Genomic DNA, 20,548 nt, shown 5'->3' with positions numbered 1-20,548 from the left:
CACGAAGAACGATAGAAACGTCATCATGTAAAACTGTAAAAAAGATATTAAAATACATTTTAAAAAAAAAAAAAAACCTCGATATTAAGCTTGCTACGACAGAATTGAGGACATCTGTTGAGGAACCTTCGTACTAACACTTTGATGAGGATAATTTCATCTCTTTCAGGATTTATTCACTGTTGGGCCTTCTTCATATGTTTAACGCTCACGCGCTCGCCAGGTCCGTTGAAAAGTAGAACCGGAACAAAAACAAAACAACAAAAAAAACTTCTGTTGCCTAGCAACCGTGTTGTTTAACTAACGGTAACTGTTCCGTGACCAGCTCGTTAGCTGACAGCTGTTATTGTTATTATTGTTAATTGTTATTATTGTTATTGTTATTGTTAACCGCTGTTATTGACGACAAATCCTCTTCTTTTCCTCCATACTCGTATTCTTTTGATTACGAAGATGCGCTTATAGTCGACATTAAAACGCACACGAAGAACCTTCAAAAGAACTCCCAATAACTTCACGTTTACCGAAGAACTTCCGGGCCTGCCTTTCAAAATAAAATCCTCTTCTGCGCGCTGCCGTTGTAATAATTTACGCACGCTATCGACACTTCCGTTTTTTTTTTTATTGTCTATCTGGCCTTCTTGACGCAAAATGCTTCAAAAGCGGGGTTTTTTTTTTCTTCACTCACGTGTACGCGCACGCACGCTCTTATTCTCACTCTCTTTCAGACACCCACACACACACACACACACACACACACACACACAGTCACACTCCTTTCTCTTTTCAAAAGCCTCTTGTGAAGCAGATTGACAGGCTAGAATGAAAATGAGGCGGACGCTCGGTCACGACTTCAGTGCGTACGCGTCCTTTTGAGAAGACCTCTAAACTTGGATCATATCACCATGGGAGCTATTTGGGCTGCAAGGGACTTTTGTTTGTTTTTGCTCTTGTTAAATAGTCGCCAAAGCGCAGCGCTTCCAGAGACTCGAGGTGGGACTGTAGTGAGTGTGAGATGTGTGTGTGTGCGTTGTGTTTTCCAGTCGTGGAGAGTGCTACTTTACGCACGCCTTCAGGAGTGCGCTCTTGTTGTTTCCCCCAGCGATGACTTTTACATTTTCTTTTAGTTTCGAAATGCGTCTATATAAAATAACTGTTTCTGCGGCGGTTTATGTCCCCTATGTACACGTGAATCTACACAAATCTGTAAAAAAAAAAAAAGAAAGAAAAGAAAATTGTAGTTCACTAGTTCCAGTTTAGTTTCAATGGATTTTTCTAATTACCTGCTGTAGGCTATTATCAACGGGGACGTTTATGTTGTAGTGTTTGTCAGTTAAATCGGCGTTTTCTCTCTTGTCTTCTTTAGTATATTCTCACACACTTTAAAAGGGCATATATATATATGGTAAATTTCTTACTGTTTGACTTTTTATTTTGACTGTTTCGGCAATAATGAGTTATGCACATGGATTTCAACAGATCCATGCGCAGAGGGAAGTGATGGCTGTCACATAGATGCTATTTGTCAGACTACCCAAGGCTCATACAAGTGCACTTGTAAGGCAGGCTTCAAAGGAGATGGAAAACACTGTGAAGGTAATCTGTCTCCTTTTTGTTGTACTGTTACCAAAACCCTCTGAACGTCAGACTAGAATTATAGTGTGTGGGTGTTTAGCCACACATCTGGATAGGATCAATGTCTTTAGTACTAACTACATGTTACATGCCTCATTCTTTTATCTATTGTGGCATGATGTCTAAATTCTAGTAGTTTATCTTTATCCATGTATTCCTCCGATTTTCTTGTATGTATGCCGTGTATCTTCCTTTTGCACTCACGTCTGGTTCTTGCTTGTTTAAAGGCTGAAAGGTTTTTGCATTTGAACTTTTCTGATCATAATGTGAACATTTATTGATGTTTACCTCTCAGATATTGATGAATGCGACTTGGAGTACAACGGTGGTTGTGTACACGAATGCAACAATATACCAGGCAACTATCGCTGCACTTGTTATGATGGATTCAATTTGGCACACGACGGACACAACTGTCAAGGTGAGACGATCTGCGGTAGACCGAGGGTTTGACAGAAGGCTTGAATCATCAGCTCTGATGGTGATGGAGGCATGTTTGTGTGGGCAGTATGTGAAGTTTCTCACACTCGTCCAGGCTTTAAGAAAGCATCAGTCACATCTGCAAAGTTTGTGACTCTGATCAAAACAACCTCATTTTATGTAAACAAGTTAAAGCTCATTTGTGGATATAACAAATACGTTTCCAGAGTTTTGTAAGCTGTTTAATAATGCAATCGAGCCACTGTCCTGTAGATGTGGATGAATGCAAGTTCAACAATGGTGGGTGCCAACACACTTGTGTCAACGCCATGGGCAGCTACGAGTGCCGCTGCAAAGAGGGCTTCTTCCTCAGCGACAACCAGCACACGTGCATCCACCGCTCTGTGGGTGAGTACACAACATGCGCACTATGTGAACGTTTAAATGGTGCCCAGGTCATCTATGAATGAGGTTTGGAGTTTGTATTATTTGTATGTGTGTCGGTGGATACTTGTATATCCTAATTGTATTAAAACCATGAAAAAACCATGGAGAAAATTCTCCCATAGTCACCTACAAATCAGAGATTGATGGCACAATGAGGGGTGACAGGTTCAAGCTGGCTCCCGTCACTGAGCTTTTATCTGCAGCAGCAACATGCTGTGGGAAAAAGGATCCCTGTGTCCGCGAGAACAAAATAAGTTAATAACTGCAACACTCTGGTCTATGTGGTCTGTGTCACAGATTAGTCTGAAGCGCCTTTGTTTTGTTTTTTTGACTGAAGTCAACCTAAATACAAGTACTTTCCACTCCATCGGGTCTTGACAACCCTTTTAAATCCCGTGAGTCTATACACTCAGCTGTGACCCAGCTATGTAAATGGTGCTACATCTCATCTCACTTCTCAACTCAAGGCTTTATAAAGGTTGTTGTAGGCAGCAGAAGAGTCTGTGGAGCTTTGTTTTCAGTGAATGAACTTTTGACCAACTTTAGCTCTGGTTACGGAATATTCTTTCCCTCAGTGGAAGTGCTAAAAATAACACAGCGGTGGATGTTTTTGGATTGTGTAAGGCGTGAGAACAATCAGTATCTTTGAGGATGCCAGACTAATCTCTCAGTATGTGTGCCTTTGTGTGTAGCCGGTCAGTCACTGTAGGAGAGTTTCATTGTGTACCTCTCTCCCTCCTTCTATCCCAGAGGGCCTCAACTGTATGAATAAGGAGCACGGCTGCGCCCACATCTGCAGGGAGACACCCAAAGGGGGTGTGGCCTGTGAGTGTCGTCCAGGGTTTGAGCTGGCCAGGAACCAGAGAGGCTGCATCTGTATGTGCTCCAAACGGCATGGAAGCTAATATCACACAACACACCTATTAAGACATGTAAACACTTCAACACAACTGGTTATTTGCCTCATGGTCTGTTTATTGTTTACCCTCCAGTAACTTGTAACCATGGCAACGGAGGCTGCCAGCACACCTGCGAGGACACTGAGAATGGTCCCATATGCAGGTGTCACGTCAGGTACACTCTGCAACCTGACAAGAGGTCATGTGTAGGTAAGCACACTGTTTTTAGACTCCGTTAACACAGTCAATGTAAAACCATGTGAGCAAAGAGCTGCAGTCGAACATCTTTAGGTTAGGTTTAGGGAGTTACTTTATTAATCCCCAAGGGGATTTTTTTTTTTTTTTTATTATTATTATTTTTTTTTAACAATGTCTGTCATCTTTATCTTCATCACATTCACTTCTAAAACTCCCCTTTCAAAGCACAGTTTAATCCTGCAGTGGGTGACGCCATATATTGTGTTTCAATCCGGCCGACCTGCCAGGAGCTCAGAGCTTTAAACTCATCCTGTGCTGCCAAAAAGCGTTCAAACTCAACACCATGTTAATGTAAATCATCATCATGTATCAGACATCATTTTTAGGGAAATGTATCTAAAATTATGCACGAAACATCTCTCACATTGATATAATGGTGCAACCATGATAAAACATGGAGTCTTAAATGACTGTGAATTTTCTAGCTTTTTCTACATTGGACTGTCGTCCTCAGTGAATTAACAACTGACTTTGCTCTAATAGTGATACCTGAAAAACCATTGTGATATGTGGTTGTAAGCTGGGTAGTGGAGTTCGAGTTATGATTGATTTAATAAGTAGGGGTCATGAGTTAGAAGATGTTTACAACATTTTACAGCTCAAATGACGAGATGAAACGAGCAGATAACGTACTTTGTTCTTTAAACAGAATAAAACTAGACCTCAGTCCAGGAAGAGTACATTCCCAGATGAGTTTTGTTTCTTTAGTAACGCGGAGGCTATCTTGATGAAAGGATGAAAACACTATAACTGCAAGCATTTCTCTCTCAGTTCTCCTGTTAGTCAGTGTGCATTTTTCCACACAATGGTTGTGAAGGATAAGGATCAGCTGTCAGGTAGTGGGTAATATCTCTCCTTCCAGCAGCAGTGTGTGTGAGGTCCGGGCGTATAACGGTCATGTTGTCTCCAGATTCACTTTACTGATCTGCTGTGTTATCTGACTCACGCCAAGCTACTACAAGCTGAATAACTCAAGTGCAAAAAACGCATCTGGTTTCTGAAAGGTGACACAAACAGCAGAAGTAGTGCAGCAGAAGTCAGTAGAAAAGTCACCACTCTTGTGTTATTTAATAGATCTCGCTCTGTTAATGATTGCTTTTGTGTGTCACAGAGCGCGATGAAGCCACCGCCGAGTCCTCAGACCACAACGCCACGTCCTTCGCTGAGGTGGACAAACGGGTCAAACGAAGACTGTTAATGGGTAATGATTACACTCCTCACAGGCCAACAGCTTGAACTGGTGTTTGACATGACGGTGGGCTGAGCTGCCGGGAACCAGTCAGGTGTGGCGAGCGGAGTAATGTCTAGTAAAGCGATACATTCCTCAGTCTTTTGAGCAAACTGTGAAATGACTACACACTCACTTTCTCGCCCCCGGTTCCCCCCCTGAAATATATGCATTTGTGACAGTGTGGTACATTTCACGTTTTCCTTCCATTTGGGAAGAGCAGCGTGTGAATCTTTTCCTGCCTCGTCAGTATTTATCAGTGGTGTGATTCTGGGCCGCTCCATACATGTAAATCACAGCATCTTTGGTGCTTTGTCAGGTACATGGCTGACACGTGAGCTCTGTCCTGTGTCTCGTCCTTTGTCGTGAATCGTGCATGTTGTTAACGTAAGCCCACATGTCAACATGTGCCTAACAAGTGTGTGTGTGTGTTCTCTGCATCCAACCATGTAGCTGTAGCATACCAACCTGCCCATTACGGCCTCATTCATCTGCTTCCATCACCATTTCTATCTGTTAAACATTAATGAGTTTAATACTTCAAAATCTATTGAACAAATTGTATATTTGTGACATGACATGGATGTTAAGAAAGTCATGTTTTACTGAGGCTCTTATATCAGACATTGAAGAACTCTGCGGTATCTTTCACCTATGAGGAAGGTTGGTGACATACAGTGATGCGCGTTGTGTTGTAATTTCAGAAACCTGTGCAGTGAACAACGGAGGCTGTGACTGCACCTGTAAGGACACATCCACAGGCGTGCGCTGCAGCTGCCCCGTCGGCTTCACGCTGCAGCCCGATGGAAAAACATGCAAAGGTCAGACCACCAGTCCCCAAAAAAATAACATCTTCAACACTCCTTCACGGAGAGGAGCGGCGCTGATTTAGCTGCTAAAGTGTTGTCAGAACATCACCTGTTTCCCACAGATATTGACGAGTGTGAGCTGCACAACGGAGGTTGCGATCACTTCTGCAGGAACACCGTTGGCAGCTTTGAGTGCAACTGCAGAAAAGGCTTTAAGCTGCTGACAGATGAACGGTCCTGTCAAGGTAGAAACGGATCCTCAATTCTTTTGTTCAAACTTGGTCATCAATGATTGAGTCAAGATTTGACTTGAATAAATGAGATAATAGGAACATGTCACAATGCGTGCGGACATTTGCGATATCCACTGCATTTCAGGCCCAAAAAGCTTTTTCTATGATTTTGAGACAACATACGTTTAGCAATAGTCACATAAATAATGAGAGATTTTTTTTTATGGGTCAGATTATTGCAACCATGTCTTAAAAACATCAGAAAACATGTACAACTTAATTTTGCCTTTGGAATTTGGCCGTCCTTAGTTTAACAGAGGTTCCCTTTTGTTTACCTTAGATAAGAGTTTAAGAAATAATTCTGATAAAGGATTTCAATGAAACACTCTTTTTTTTTTTTTTTTTTTACCTATAATTACTATCAAAAGCCAATATTTTACCATCGGGCACTTGTCACTTTTGACTGAGTGGGAAAATGTGTGTTTTTGGTTGGGAAATTCCTGCTGATGAAGATTGCAACTGATTGCCCTGCTATTATGTCATCTACCTGATTTTGATTACAGATATAGATGAATGTTTTTTTGAGCGCACATGTGATCACACGTGTGTGAACTCCCCCGGTGGTTTTCAGTGTCTGTGCAACAAAGGCTATACCATGTACGGACTGGCCCACTGCGGAGGTGAGACTAAGTTACACATAGCAACTGGAGCGTTACACACAAGTGCTCAATTAAGAGATGTGTTATTCTAAAAAGCATACAAATGTGATTTCTTGCTCACTGATGTTTTGCAAGTTGGAGCCTTTAATTTTAAAAATTATTTCCCTTTTTCGTCCCAGATATAAATGAATGCAGTGTGATCAATGGCGGCTGTGAGCAGGGTTGTGAGAACACCATGGGTGGATTTGAATGCTTTTGCCGTCCTGGCTACAAGCTACACTGGAACAAGAAGGACTGCATTGGTAAGTCAGTTCCTCTTCCTACACAAGAAGCTCATTTGTTGAGTGCTGCTGTCCTTTCTCTTTGGAAATTAAAAGTGTGTGACATCCCACATTTTGGACCAAACCTTGGGGGACAAAAACAGGAGATACTTTGAATTGTTCTACTTTTCTCTTTAATTCTCTGTCACTTGTTTTTCTTGTGCTTGAGTAAAAGATCCAAAATGCTACAATGCTGTTGGTGCTGTCAGGGTTTTGGACTTTTTGTGCCTCATCTTCACATGCATCTTCCTACTTGTTACAATCAAACATGTTCTTTTTTACCTTTGAGTTTTGTTGTGGTTTTCATTTAGAGGCTGAGGGTTTACCACCTGCAAACCCCCCCTCTAAACCCACCTTGAACTGTAGTAAGCAGGAGGGAGGGGACCGCTGCTTTCTGACCTGCCAGTCCCAAGTTCATATCAGCAGTGGTGAGTTGGTTTAGCTAGATCTCTGTATTGTTTGATTGTCCAGTGCCATTATAACCTGGTTTGATTGTCAAAAAAATCTCCCCTCTTCTGTTTGATTGTTGTCCTGAACTAAAGCTGACCCATAAAACTACAGTACATCCATAATGATGGAGTCACTGTCAGTTTTGTTTCGCTCCTGCACTTGTTCCGGCTCGCACTGTTCTGCTCCCACCGGCTGCACTTGGTCAGAGCTGTAATGAATTCAGTTTTGATATTTTGCAATTTAAAATTGCAGAACATTCAAGATTTTGCATCGAATTTGCCTTTGATGGCTCAACTTTGTGGCCTCCTCCACGCTAGACTTAAGTATTTTAGATTGAATGCCTTTAAAGATTCCCTTTTTAATCTTTTGCAGTGTTTTTTCTTGTGAGATATATTAATGGTTTTAAATACCAAAAAAACATCACAATTTAGTTTTACATCTCCTCTCTGAAGATCTCTCTAGAGCTCCACCAAATACAGGCTGTTTTGTGGCACTTTTATACCAATGACCCTCTACTCTGATTGGTCGATTCTTTTCAGAGTGATGTATGCCCAGACCAACCACAGGTTTTCTTCAGTCTTGTAACTTGCTAGCTCCAAAAAGGATCGACCGCTCAGTGTTTTCTTCCAGATAAAGAATTTGGCAGATGAGTGACATCACAAAACTCACAGAAGTCCAAAAAGGATTCACTTTCTTCATTTAAACACCAAAATGTTATTAGACCAAAACACTGAGCAGGAACTAATAGCTGGTATGAAGTGATGAGGTAGCGTCTTCAAGGCTGTCAGAGTGAAGCAGCTGCAGACGGTATTCACTAATCCACCTAGCCTAGCCACTAGTGCTAACGCTACACTTGATAAAAATTGCATCTTTGGCTCACATGTTAGTTAGGGATGGATATTTAGACTTCAGTGGAGATGTGACAAAGCAAGCAAAAAATAAGAGAAGGCTACAGTTTACGTGTCAATACCACGAAAAGCCATTTCTATGATCCGAGCAGTCAACATCACATGGAGAACAATGTCAAATGCCCCATTGTGTGCACACAGGTGGAAGGTGAAAACACACCTAGTCAGCGAGTCAAGCTGTTGTATATGTAATATGTAGTTGTGTGAGCAGTCGTTACCATCAGGCTACAGAGCGACTCTTCATGTTCCTACATGCTTCCTGTTTGCTCTCTTCCGTGGCTTTTGTGGCCCTAACTTTTGTCAGTGTTGGTCTGTGTGTCATGGCCTCATGTGTGTTTTCAGGGACGGAGGATTCCTACACGGTGACCTGTGGAATGCCTCTGCCCTGCTTGGCTGACGCACAAAAGAACAACAGCGGCTTGTATTGCTTAGGCAAGTACAAAACTTTACAGATTTACATCTATCTCTCTGCTCTGCCACACAAAACAGTAACTCAGGAACAAGTCGCGCTCCCCTTGTTTTCAGTTGATATAGATCAAAATGACAAGATTTTCTCGTCCTCTGTCCTGCAGGTCCAGAAATGGCCGGTGTTCCACGCATTAAAACCACGGCCACGTTTAAGTCTGGCACTGCGAAATGCAACTTAAAACGAAGTCAGGAGAAACTCAGGGAGAGCTTAAACTCAGCACAATCAGGTACAGAGGTTGCCACACAGCCTCACAATGCCTCCAAACACAAGACTTAGATGACAGATAGACGGGCATTAAAATCACAGCTCCTTCATGTTCCTGGTTAAAAAACATTTTGGGTTTACCGAGAACTGCCAGCAGCTGAAGAAGATAAAGCAGACATGAAAGCTGCTTCAAAGAAAACCAAAAACCGAGGGCAAATGTGAAAGAAATTTGTGGGGAAAGTGATGTGGTTTTGAGTGTCTTGAATGTCTCAGCGCAGCACTTCGTCTGGCAGTGACAGGGGAGGATGTAATTAACCATAGCATGCCTTTCTGTTGGGTCCGACCCAGCCATCAATCATATAGCTATTTGATTGTAGGATTATTTTGCTTCCCCAAAGGGGCTCAGTGTGGTCTTTTACATCCCTCACACTTACTGAAAGGAAGCATAATTGTTTCAAATAAAGAGCATTATATCAGTGACATCCTTTTTGAGCTTATCAGTCTAGATGGAAAAAGAATGATCACATATTGTACATTGTATATAAGTTTGACATCAGACAGTCTGTGTATTGGGTGGCATTTGTTCTCAATGTTACAAACATATTTCCCCTCTTGTGATTTTCTGTAATATTTTTGTGTGCTGTATCTGTGTGTGTGCTGGCTGCGGTGTGGTTGTGGGGGTGTGGTGTTCTCCCGTGTTCACAGATAGAGGGTTCCTCTTCACTGAAAATGTCCAGTTCAGCTATGTGAGCCTGCGCTGCACCTCGTCCGGTCATCGAACCCGCAGCCGCCACGGCAGGAGAGCCGGCGAGGAGGATGGCTCCTCGATCACAGCTGAGTTTGAGCTGGACGTGAACCTAGAGGAGGTAACAGGTTGGTCTCTCTGCGCTTCCTGCCTGCCTGCCTGTGACCTTTGCTTCTCATTCTCTGTCTTTCTTTTGCTGCTGCTATCTGTTTGTCACTAAACAAACCAAACTGTTAAAGTATCTCCTGTTTTGACTTGGCTCTGGTGGTGGTGGGCTTCAGGTTTTGGGCACGGGGTCGAGGTGTTTTTGTTTTATTTCTTTGTTTTCTACATGAATGGTGTCCAAGAGTGTTTTTGATGTGAGGTGAGCAGCATGTGGGAGTTTAGGCATGAAATTACTGGAGGTGTGCGAGATTAAATTTGACTCTGGAAACAGCTGTATGCTTCTCTCAGCAGAGAGCTGTGACCTGAACTGCGTGCGTCGACGTTCAGAGAAGAGGCTCAGGAAGACCATCCGGACCCTGAGGAAGTCCATCAACCGGGAACAGTTCCATCTCCACTTTGCCGGTGCTGACTACGAGCTTTCCAAGAATCTGGGTCAGGCGGCAGAGCTGCCAGGACACTGTTTGGCAGGACAGGTGCTGGTGGGCCACAAATGTGGTGAGTTGAGTTCATGTGTTCTTCGGTGCAGAAGCCAAGTCGAAAATCAGGACGTACTTCATTCACCCAGCCAGAACTCCTACTGGAAATACTGGTGCTTTTCATCTTTCCAACCTCTTTGTATTTAAGCTGTGAGTGTACCCTCTACACACAGTAGACTCATAGCCATGTCTTTAAGTAATTGAATTGGCCCACGCCAGTGAGATATATTTAGACGAGTGGGTTTAATGATTGGATTTGGAGCAGGTGTTGGCCAGATGAGTGCCCTATTTGGTTTGCAGACATGCCGTAATGAGCTCTTTGGAGGGGAGAGCGAGCTTGAGTGGAAGAACAGACCGACTGTTGTTTGGCCCTCCAAGCTGTGAGATCTTCCAGCATCTCCCTGGGATAAGAGTGTACCATTAGGTCTGATGGCAGGTCTCCTGGTAGCCGTTGCCTCTCGGTTGAGTTTTATGTACAACCTGCGATGGAGAACATGTTCATTAAATTAGGCCACACTCTGTCAGTGTTGGAGAGCGGAATGCTGGCTTGTGTTTTCTCTGGCTGATGCGGCCGTACGCCCCATTTTCAGGCCTCATAGCAAGTTTTCTGCCTGCTGGACATCTTCTTAGCGGTGCCTTTCCCCGTTTGAGATGTGTAAATATTTATTCAGACAGTTTATTCAGCCAGTGTTGAAGATGTTTGAATCTGATGTGCACCCAGATCTTTAACCCCAGATCTGAAGAATTGGGTTGATGAAAGTAATATTCATTTTATGGTCTTTGCTCTTTAACTGGAGGCCTAAACTTGAAATCAAGGCTATCCAGTAGTTTTTTGAGATGACGTTTGTTTAAAGAAAATCGTCAGTTGTACTTTGTGCTGACGTGACTTAAAACTCCTGTTCTTTATTTTTATCTTTCAGGAATATGTGTCTTATGTGTCTTGATTCCTTAACTCCCCCGCTATGCTTTCAGGTCAACATTAAGCAGTCTATTGGCCATGGCAGGGGTGTAGACATGTAATTTGGGAGAGGAGAGGAGGGAGGGGGGGGTCTGAAAGGCATTCTTCTTAACCTCCAACTCTTTAAAGGAGCTATATTTTCCCCTCCTCCCCCATCTCCCGCTCTGGCTTAGCTCGGAGTGCAGTTTAGTCCTTTTCAGTTTGCCCACTCCATTGAAAACCCCATTTGGGGCTCGTTCTCACTCCTTCAGAAGATCGACAACACAGCCTTCTGTGAATCTGGAGAAAACACTGTGCACATTTAAAGCATCTCTCCTCTGATTCTGGGGTATGTTTGGGTTGCTGGTAGCATAGTTTATATTCCACATCATTGTTTTTGCTTAGATAACTTCTAGAATTAAGTCATTACGTTGATTGTTTTCTTGATTTGTAGAGTAGATTTGGAAAACTACAGGATTTGATTGCAATGTCATCTATTTTTAAGTAAAAACTAAAACATTTATTGTGCAGGTCCATTAAGAGGATCCATAGACGCCGTAAATGCTGCATGTCGACGCTTTTAAGTCTATTTGAGTGTTGAAGTCAAATAGTTTGCGTATTTGTTTTAACATTGAAGATGTTTAGGAAGTGCTGTTGATTCAAGCTGGCAGTTTGAGTGCTGCGTCCCCCCCTGCCCCCCAGCTGGGGCCACTTTGCATGACCCCCAGCCACTAAACTGCTAAAGAGAATTGACTTCAGCCACACCATGGGAATCAATTAGCATCAGCTGTTTAGGCCTCTGCTTGATGGGCGCAAGCAGTGATTGGGCCAAGCAGAATGGGGGGATTCAGAAACCTGACCCCTTTTATTGGGTTCAGCTCCTTACCACTGTGATACCGTAGTGTTTTCCTATGTCATCAAGTAGGCAAAAACTGGGGACTTGAATAGAGGTGAAAGGTCTTTTAAACCTCTTTGGGGCCATCAATTCGAGGACTCTATAGAGCCGTTCTTTGCATTTGAAAGGCTTCAAGGTTTTTTTTCTCTTTCACTCTCACTCTCTCGTCCCTCACTGCTTCCCTCTGTCAAATAAAAGCTGTTAGAGGACAATGCAATGATGGCTCCTCATGGTCTTTCAGAATAAACAATGGGCTTCAAAAAATGAACTGCTCTTGATAGAATTACATTTTCTTTCTTTGGAGGAAAATCTAACAATTTGCCGAGCCACGTATAATGGATGTCCGTTAAAGCTTTTGTGTATCGAGCTTTTAGAGATAGTGGTTCTTCACTCGCAGGCAGCTTGACGGCTACAACTGAGGCACATTTTGCTCCCAAGGCCCGGGCTTTTAATTGATTTATTCTTGTGAGGGATCAGCTTCACCTTTTAAGACGATCAGACAGACACAGAAATTCCCAAATTAATTACAGGCATCACTCTGAATGGGAGGAACCAAAGAAAAATGGTGTGTTGGTCCCTTTAATCAAGCCCTTGCACTTTTGTGAGATAAGAGGGAAATGTTCTCTTTGATTTGCTTCTGTGTTTGCTTTTAAAAGAGTGATGTGGGTATTAAACGTTCCTCCCTGATGCACAGCCCTGTTATATTAAGTATTAGGACATGTCAGATATAGGGCGTGAAGGCAGCCGTGGAAAAGGCTGGTGCCCTTTTGTCTCGATGGCTTTGTGTTGCTGCTTTAGGCTGGTTTGAAAAAGAATTTCAACAGCTTTATTCCGTCCTTTTGGGCACATATGTGTGTTCCTGTGGATTTGTTTACAGTGTGTGTGTGAGTGTCTTGAACTAAATGACAATGCAACCTTTTGGCAGCCACAATTTATTTAATAGTTTTACTATAGCAATGTAAAACTCATATAATAATTTTTGATAAGTAAAAATAAATAAGTGTGACATACTTAATTACTATCCTGTAAGACTGTGCTGGCAGACTTGTTTTGTTTCTCCTTCAGAGTTTGGTTTAAATATACAAATTTATGATAATGAACTATAAGTACATTTAAGTCTAATTTTATTGTAGTATCAAGCCTTACTTTGTTTCATATCAATAGTCAGAATATACCCTAATGAAATGGCACATAATTAATAAACATACTCTGTCTTTGAAGAGTGTGAAGTTATCTTTAAATGTGAACATTTACTGTATTTTATGAAAATGTATTAATATTTACTAAAGCTCTACCGATACTGGATTTGTGGGTCCAAAAATATCATTAGATGGAAGAATGATATTTTACAGTTTGATGACCTTCAGTGTCAAAATGAGAATGTATTCAATTTAAGTAATTATGCAACTTTTTCTGCATTATGTTCTGAAAAAAAGTTTTCATATCGGACAACATGTATGCTAATATATATATATATATATATATATATATATATATATATATATATATATATATACACAATATATCTCTGATACAACCAGAAAGTTGCAAGGCTGCTTCCATTGCATGCGAGCAGAGAACAGTGCAGTGATGTGCAAAGAGCAGGAGGAAGCTATAACCTCCCTGAGTAAATATTCCTAGTTACGTCGCTTTATCAAAATCAGCACCCGTGTTACACATGTTTTTGTGATTTTCCTATTGATCCCTGCGCTGTATCTTAATGAGAAACTGGTTGAGAATTAGAGGTTGTAGGTACTAAAGGCTGTGGTCCTGAAATAGTAGAGGTTATTTCAATGACATGTCAAGGTTGTCTGACAGAAGGCAAAAGCTAACCTGTCAGAAATATGCAGACGATGCGTTGGCAAAAAGGAACAACTGTGCAATCAGCTTTGATTAATCATCAAACAGAGTGATTTTGTACAAGATGCCCAGCTTCATGCACTTGATGCTAAAATGCAGCTAGCTCAGTGGTTTCTTTTAATGTTCATCATCATTTAAGTAAAACCCTCAAACTTGTCAACAGATTGATGAATTGATTAGGCTTAGGCAATGATGCCTTTGATGCATTTCAAGTATGTACATGATCCTATTTGATTACACTTGAGAAGCAGCTAAAGTCAGAGTTACTTTAATGGTCTTGTCATTCTGTTTAGCTGCTGTGTTTATTCTGCATAACAACCCTGTGGTTTTGACTGTTTGATGATCTATAGCCACAAGGCAAACTGCTGTATTTGTTGATTCATGTCTCCATTTCACATTGTCTTTCTCCCTTTTTATGGTTTTTGTACTGGAGCGCTACCTGACCCTAATCTGCCTGCTAAATTGATGTAAATTACAAGTTCAGACGCAGCAGTCTGTTTGGGTGTCTTAAGTGTTTGTTTTCAGTTACTGAGGAAAATGATTGATTTCGTCCTCCTTGCACAATTCACTTTGTTTAAACTTGATTCCATGTGACAGTGTTCTTCTTGAGAAAAAAAAAGAATAAATGTGTATTTAGTATTCAGTAAACATGAGTAAGACGAAACTGCCAGCACACAGACATCAGACAAACAAGCACCAGCTTAGCAGCTCTGTGAAGACACTTTGTGGGGTAAAATTTGCTTCATGCACTGTGCAGTCAGGGAGGCTCTGGCATTTTTCTACAAAGAAATCACAGAAGTAATAGCTTTTAATCTCTCGTCCTGCCCTTCCCCACGTGTCTGTTAGTGAGCTGCAGTGTTGGGACGTACTACGATGGTGACCAAGGACGATGTTTGCTGTGTCCAGCTGGGACGTACCAAGATGAGGAGGGACAGATGTCTTGTGAGGTCTGTCCTGGACCTGAAGGAAGGGAAGTCTCCAAGGTGGCTGGAGCTCGAAACATGTCAGAGTGTGGAGGTGAGACACTGTTCGACCAAACAACACAATCATCCTGTCTCCAAATTAAAAAGAAGTAACGCATCAGTAATACTGTCATAACATTGAGAGTTCTATTACATGAATAAACTGATTGGTCCATATTTATGTGATTTATACAAAAATATACTGTAACTCAGGTCACTACAGATTCATTCATATTTGTGTTACCTTTGAATCAATGCATGTTAACTGTTTCCTCATGTTTTCAGTCTTTTGCGTTAAGCTATTTTCACCCTTCGGTTATGGTGTTGAAGTGTAAGAACTTCTCTCCAAAACTATTCAATTCAAAAAATAGAAAGATTTTTTTCAACACTAGTGTAAATTGTGCTTTTTTAAACTAAAAGCTCAGACAGTCACAAAATATATGTGCGTGTTTTGTGAGCCTCACAGGAAGCACCGATAAAGATCTCTCCTAGGCAGATGTTGTGCTTTGTATAAACCCAAAGAAGCTTAAGCTCAGATGTTAAAGATGTATTTGAATTGTAAAGGTGAACTCAACTTCTTTCATCCATGAATAAAAGATGAAGGAGCCACCATGTTTTGTTCTCCTCCTTGTGCTGATATCAGAGTCACTTTTTGGCTGAACCCCAGATCCCATCTCCTCTGACAGCCTAAACAAGAGGAGCTATCGGCAGATTCCCACTGGCACCTAGTTTGTATTAGTCATCCCGGAGTTACACTTTGTGAGGAGATAAAACATGGCATCATTCCATTAACATTCACTTCAGCTTTGTCATATGTGATTATCTCAATGAAAGAGGAGAATATTTGATCTCATATTTCACATGAAACATAATAAAGAAGGTTGACATTGAGCTAATTCCCGTGGTGCAGCTCTAACGGTTCACAGTCTGACCTGACCAGATGTTTGTGTGTGTTCAGGTCAGTGTTTCCCGGGTCAGTACTCTCATGATGGCTTCATCCCCTGCCTGCCCTGCCCACTGGGAACATACCAGCCTGAGGTGGGCCGCACCTCCTGCTTCCTTTGCGGAGGGAACCTGGTCACCAAACGCAGTGGAGCTGTCACCTTTCAGGAGTGTGAGACCAAAGGTGTGGAAAGCATGACGTCTTGATGAATGTTGTTGCAGCATAAACACCAAACAACTTCTGTTCTTTTTAGATGAAGTGAAACATCTGTGGTTGTTGGGATTTCCACATCAGTATCATGTGTTTGCTGAGTCTACGGAGCTCTTTCCGGTGTTGACAGGAGCGATGCTGCCCTCTGCAGTTGTTGTATGGTCTTTGCAAGTGGAGAAAGGTTTTTGTTTTCGTGTGATAGCAATGTGTTTGTATGTAAATATCCACCTTTTAAAAAAATAAATTAAAAAAAACTCATTCCATTGCATGTGAAATCTCAAGTGACCCCAAATCATTTACAGATGCAAACTTTTTACCCAACGAGATATATCTGGAGCAATATATCATCTAATAATCCTGTGTCACTGTCCTCGGCTCCTCAGTCCAGTGCTCTCCGGGACATTACTACAACACCAGCACACACCGGTGCATTCGTTGCCCGATGGGCACATATCAAGGGGAGTTTGGTCAGAACTACTGTGTCTCCTGCCCTGGAAACACCACCACCGACTTTGACGGCTCTACTAACATCATGCAGTGCAAAAGTACGTATGTCTGTACGCAGTGATGGCTCTGAAACATGTACATATTTAAAATGTAATATTGGAGGTCCAGATAATTCACCTTGCTGATCCATTAACAAAAATAACCCTATTTGTGACATCTGTGTTACTTTACAGACCGGCAGTGTGGAGGAGAGCTGGGAGATTTTACGGGCTACATCGAGTCCCCCAACTTCCCCGGCAACTATCCAGCTAATATCGAGTGCACTTGGACCATCAACCCACCACCCAAACGCAGGATCCTTATTGTGGTCCCAGAAATCTACCTGCCTATTGAGGACGAATGTGGAGACTACCTGGTGATGAGGAAAAGCTGTGAGTTCTAACTGTGTGTTAACTAACTAATACAATGCCACCAATTCTAGGTAATCTAAATGATTTGCAGGCCGGCACATCTGGATGTTTGGACTGATTCACAGCCCTGTTTAATCCCTGTGGTCGACGACTTGTGACGGATATTGATGAATATTTTTTAATATCTTATGATTCCGTAATTTACTCTTAATATTTATTGTAAATAGCAAAACATACGGTATGTCAGCACCTCTTTTAATTTTGCGGACGCACTTTTAAAAGAGATATTTCATTTCACTTTTCTTGTTTAAATAAGTTCGGTCATGCTTAGGTTTGGGTATCTTTTGGTTAAAATTGTGGTCAGCTTTATCCTTTTTTTAAAGAGGGTGTGTGCGTATGCAAATCAAAAGTAATGTAATTTTACATCAGATTGGCCCAAATTATAAGACCCACATTATTTTATTAATCAACAGATTACTAGCATTCATGTTGTAAGTTATTTAAAGATGCTTTGTATAATTACTTCACAGCTCTTCCCAACTCTGTGACAACCTACGAGACGTGTCAGACATACGAACGCCCCATCGCTTTTACCTCCCGCTCCAAGAGACTTTGGATACAGTTCAGGTCCAATGAGGGAAACAGTGGGAAAGGCTTCCAGGTTCCATATGTGACATATGATGGTAAGAAAGAACGTAATGTTGGAACCTCTTTGTTGCACCAATTTGGTTTGATTTATCACACTAACGAGCTCATTATGGACTTTATTTGTTTCAGAGGACTACCAAGAATTAATAGAAGACATAGTCAGAGATGGAAGATTATATGCTTCAGAGAATCACCAGGAAATTCTCAAGGTATTTGTATTTTATGACAGCCTCATACAGATGTTTAACCAAAAGTACTTCTGCTTTTGTGTTTTGAATTCCAGCTGGAAGAAATCTAAAGCCTGCCACACATGTGGTTCAGTATAAAAATATTCATATGAAATTTGTTGTAGATAGAATATGTTCTGTTACAAAATACAAAAGCTATCTATACAAATTGTACACATAAAAAGTTATATGTAAATATGTTGTTGATATAAAATATACAGTATATATACAAAAATCGATAAAAAAAGAAAGAAAGGCCAGAAAAACTTAGCAAAAGGGGTATTTTCAGGCATGTTTAGTTTGTTAGAGAGCAGGCAGTAATTATTAAACTTGGTCCACCAAAGTGTCCCAAATACATTTTTACATATAGATTTTCGTTTTAAATCAATACCTCCCTTCACTTCTTGGTTTGTTTATGTGTTGATCCTGTATTTTGATCCAGTAAGCATGCAGCGCCCTCTTTGGGAAACACGTATAAATACAGGCTGCTGCTCTCGTTGACTTCGTCACCTTCTTTTATTCAACGTATTCACTTCCCATTAACACCGTGCATTTTCTCATCAGGACAAGAAGCTCATGAAGGCGTTGTTTGATGTGCTCGCTCACCCACAGAACTTCTTCAACTATACGGCGCAAGAATCAAGAGAAATGTTCCCCAAATCCTTTATCCGCTTCCTCCGATCCAAAGTCCTGAGATTCCTCCGTCCTTAAAAAGCGTTGACAGTGGGTGTTTGGATTTTTAACGATAAACTTAGATTAGATACTGGCCACAGTATCTGTTTTATCCACTGGCACCTTCAAGAGTATTCTGTAGTTACCTATTTTCACAAAGAGTGGATCACACACACACACACACACACACACACACACACACACACACACACACACACACACACACACACACACACACACACACACACACACACACACACACACACACACACACACACACACACACACACACACACACACACCTGATAAAACTGATCCTGAGGTGGACAATTCAACTAAGTGGACTTTCAACTGGAGCTTTAAGAGGGAGAGCTGAGGTGATACAAAAAGCATAGACCTGCATGGGTATCCTCAGAAAGGAACCAGCATCTCTTCCCTTTGTTTGGATTTTTCTTATTAGCTGAAGAATTGTAATGACATTATAGCTTCCGTTAGATTTTAAAGTCACGACTTAAATCCAAAGTGCACCTCTGTGTTTTGGAATAATGCTAAATACTGACATTGCCGACAATGTGGGACTTTTGCTAATAGCATCTTGTTGAAAAACAAATATAGTAGCTAAACAGATATATGCTGAATGTCAGTGATACTGTATATACAGTAGAGTGTGTATCTAGTTTTAACATAGGCTACTGTCACAAATAGAGATGAATTTTTGACAGAAATACTGCTAAATGTCAGAAACAAATATAGCACAAATGATTTTCTGGGAACGTTAGCACTACTAAATAAGTAGTTCCACCACAAAAGCAATTATTCTGATGAATGTTTTGTATATGATGTATAAAGTTTTAGGTGAAATGCTAATGTTTGTAGTAGCTACGTACATTTTGACCGTATAGCTTTGCTGCATTTGCTGGTGAGCCGTGCATTTGGTGTTAAGACACTGTGTGGATGAGAGTTACTGTTCTTAAAAAAATCTTTCCAAAAAACAAACAGTGGCTTTTATGCATTCACGAGACATTGACTATTTCAGCAAAATAGCACCTGTATACATTGATACCTTTTTTATTGTCAGCTATAGCAACCAAAGACAACTGATCACTCTGCAGACACACAAACTAAATGATGTGATGCTGGAGTACATAAAAAAAGTGAAATAAAGTAAAATACAACGAGCTATTCACCTGTCTTAGATGATACATGTATGTATATTTTTATGGTTTGTACATCTAATATGCTGTAAATAAAGATAGGAAACTTATTTAGTGTTTTTATTCCTGCTATTCACTTTTATTTGATTTGTTTTGTTGTGTAATTGTTTAAGTAGCATTTCATTCACACACATACACTACGCCTGCTCTACGACCAAATAAAGTTAAAATCTACTCATCAGCAAGACTGTAATTGGGACACAAATTCAATATTCCATTAACTTGTTTAAATATAAAGGTATAAATGACAGGGATCACTGATTGTCTGCCTGCAACTAATGATTTTGCAGCGGTCACTCTGATTTTAGATGCACACCAAGAGGTATTTGCACATTCTTTCACATTAAATGATCTGGATCAAAACAAACTGCACCATTTTTTTTTTATAGGCCTACATTTCATTTATATAGACTGGTTTGGTGTGTAACTTGATTTGTTATTTGTCTACATATGTTTACACTGGCTACATTGACTAAGTGATCTACTAAGTTTATCTTATTTTGTACAATATGACTATATTTAGCATTTCATCATAATAATATCGATATCACAGAAATACCTTGAAACATAGTGACGTCATTGAGTTATCTTGTGTGCCGCTCTTTCGCTTTAAACACGGTCCTCTTGGTGTCCCCCGGACCATAGTTTGATAACCAGACTGTTTACAATCACGTCGAACCAAAGGGTGCGTTCGATTCTTATACTCCTGGTGATTATCTGCTCGCTTGTATGGCTTTAAAAATAGTAATTAAAAAGTAATTCATTCATCCAGGTTTATACCATAGACTGTGTGGTTTA

The 20,548-nt window shown here is 41.0% G+C and overlaps 1 protein-coding gene across 1 annotated transcript; it reads left to right on the top strand.

The window, feature by feature from the left end:
* Nucleotides 1-750: 750 nt before the first annotated feature.
* Nucleotides 751-19,800, top strand: scube2 (signal peptide, CUB domain, EGF-like 2). The gene is made up of 23 exons (XM_069693411.1): nt 751-993; nt 1,480-1,596; nt 1,931-2,056; nt 2,329-2,463; nt 3,253-3,378; nt 3,495-3,611; nt 4,771-4,860; nt 5,592-5,708; nt 5,819-5,941; nt 6,493-6,609; nt 6,768-6,890; nt 7,220-7,336; nt 8,609-8,698; nt 8,839-8,961; nt 9,645-9,812; nt 10,138-10,344; nt 14,864-15,034; nt 15,938-16,105; nt 16,516-16,677; nt 16,813-17,010; nt 17,520-17,672; nt 17,767-17,846; nt 18,429-19,800. Exons 1-23 carry the CDS (start codon nt 906-908, stop codon nt 18,573-18,575), a joined length of 3,063 nt encoding a protein of 1,020 aa, XP_069549512.1. The 5' UTR covers nt 751-905; the 3' UTR covers nt 18,576-19,800.
* Nucleotides 19,801-20,548: the final 748 nt, after the last annotated feature.

The sequence above is a fragment of the Brachyistius frenatus genome, unplaced genomic scaffold (genome assembly GCF_029030835.1).
Source record: "Brachyistius frenatus isolate BFR_SWC_R1_liver_20210118 unplaced genomic scaffold, ASM2903083v1 Contig_15, whole genome shotgun sequence".
NCBI classification, from domain to species: Eukaryota; Metazoa; Chordata; class Actinopteri; family Embiotocidae; genus Brachyistius; species Brachyistius frenatus.
Note: the sequence above shows the minus strand (reverse complement) of the source record. Positions and strands in the feature narration are given on the sequence as shown.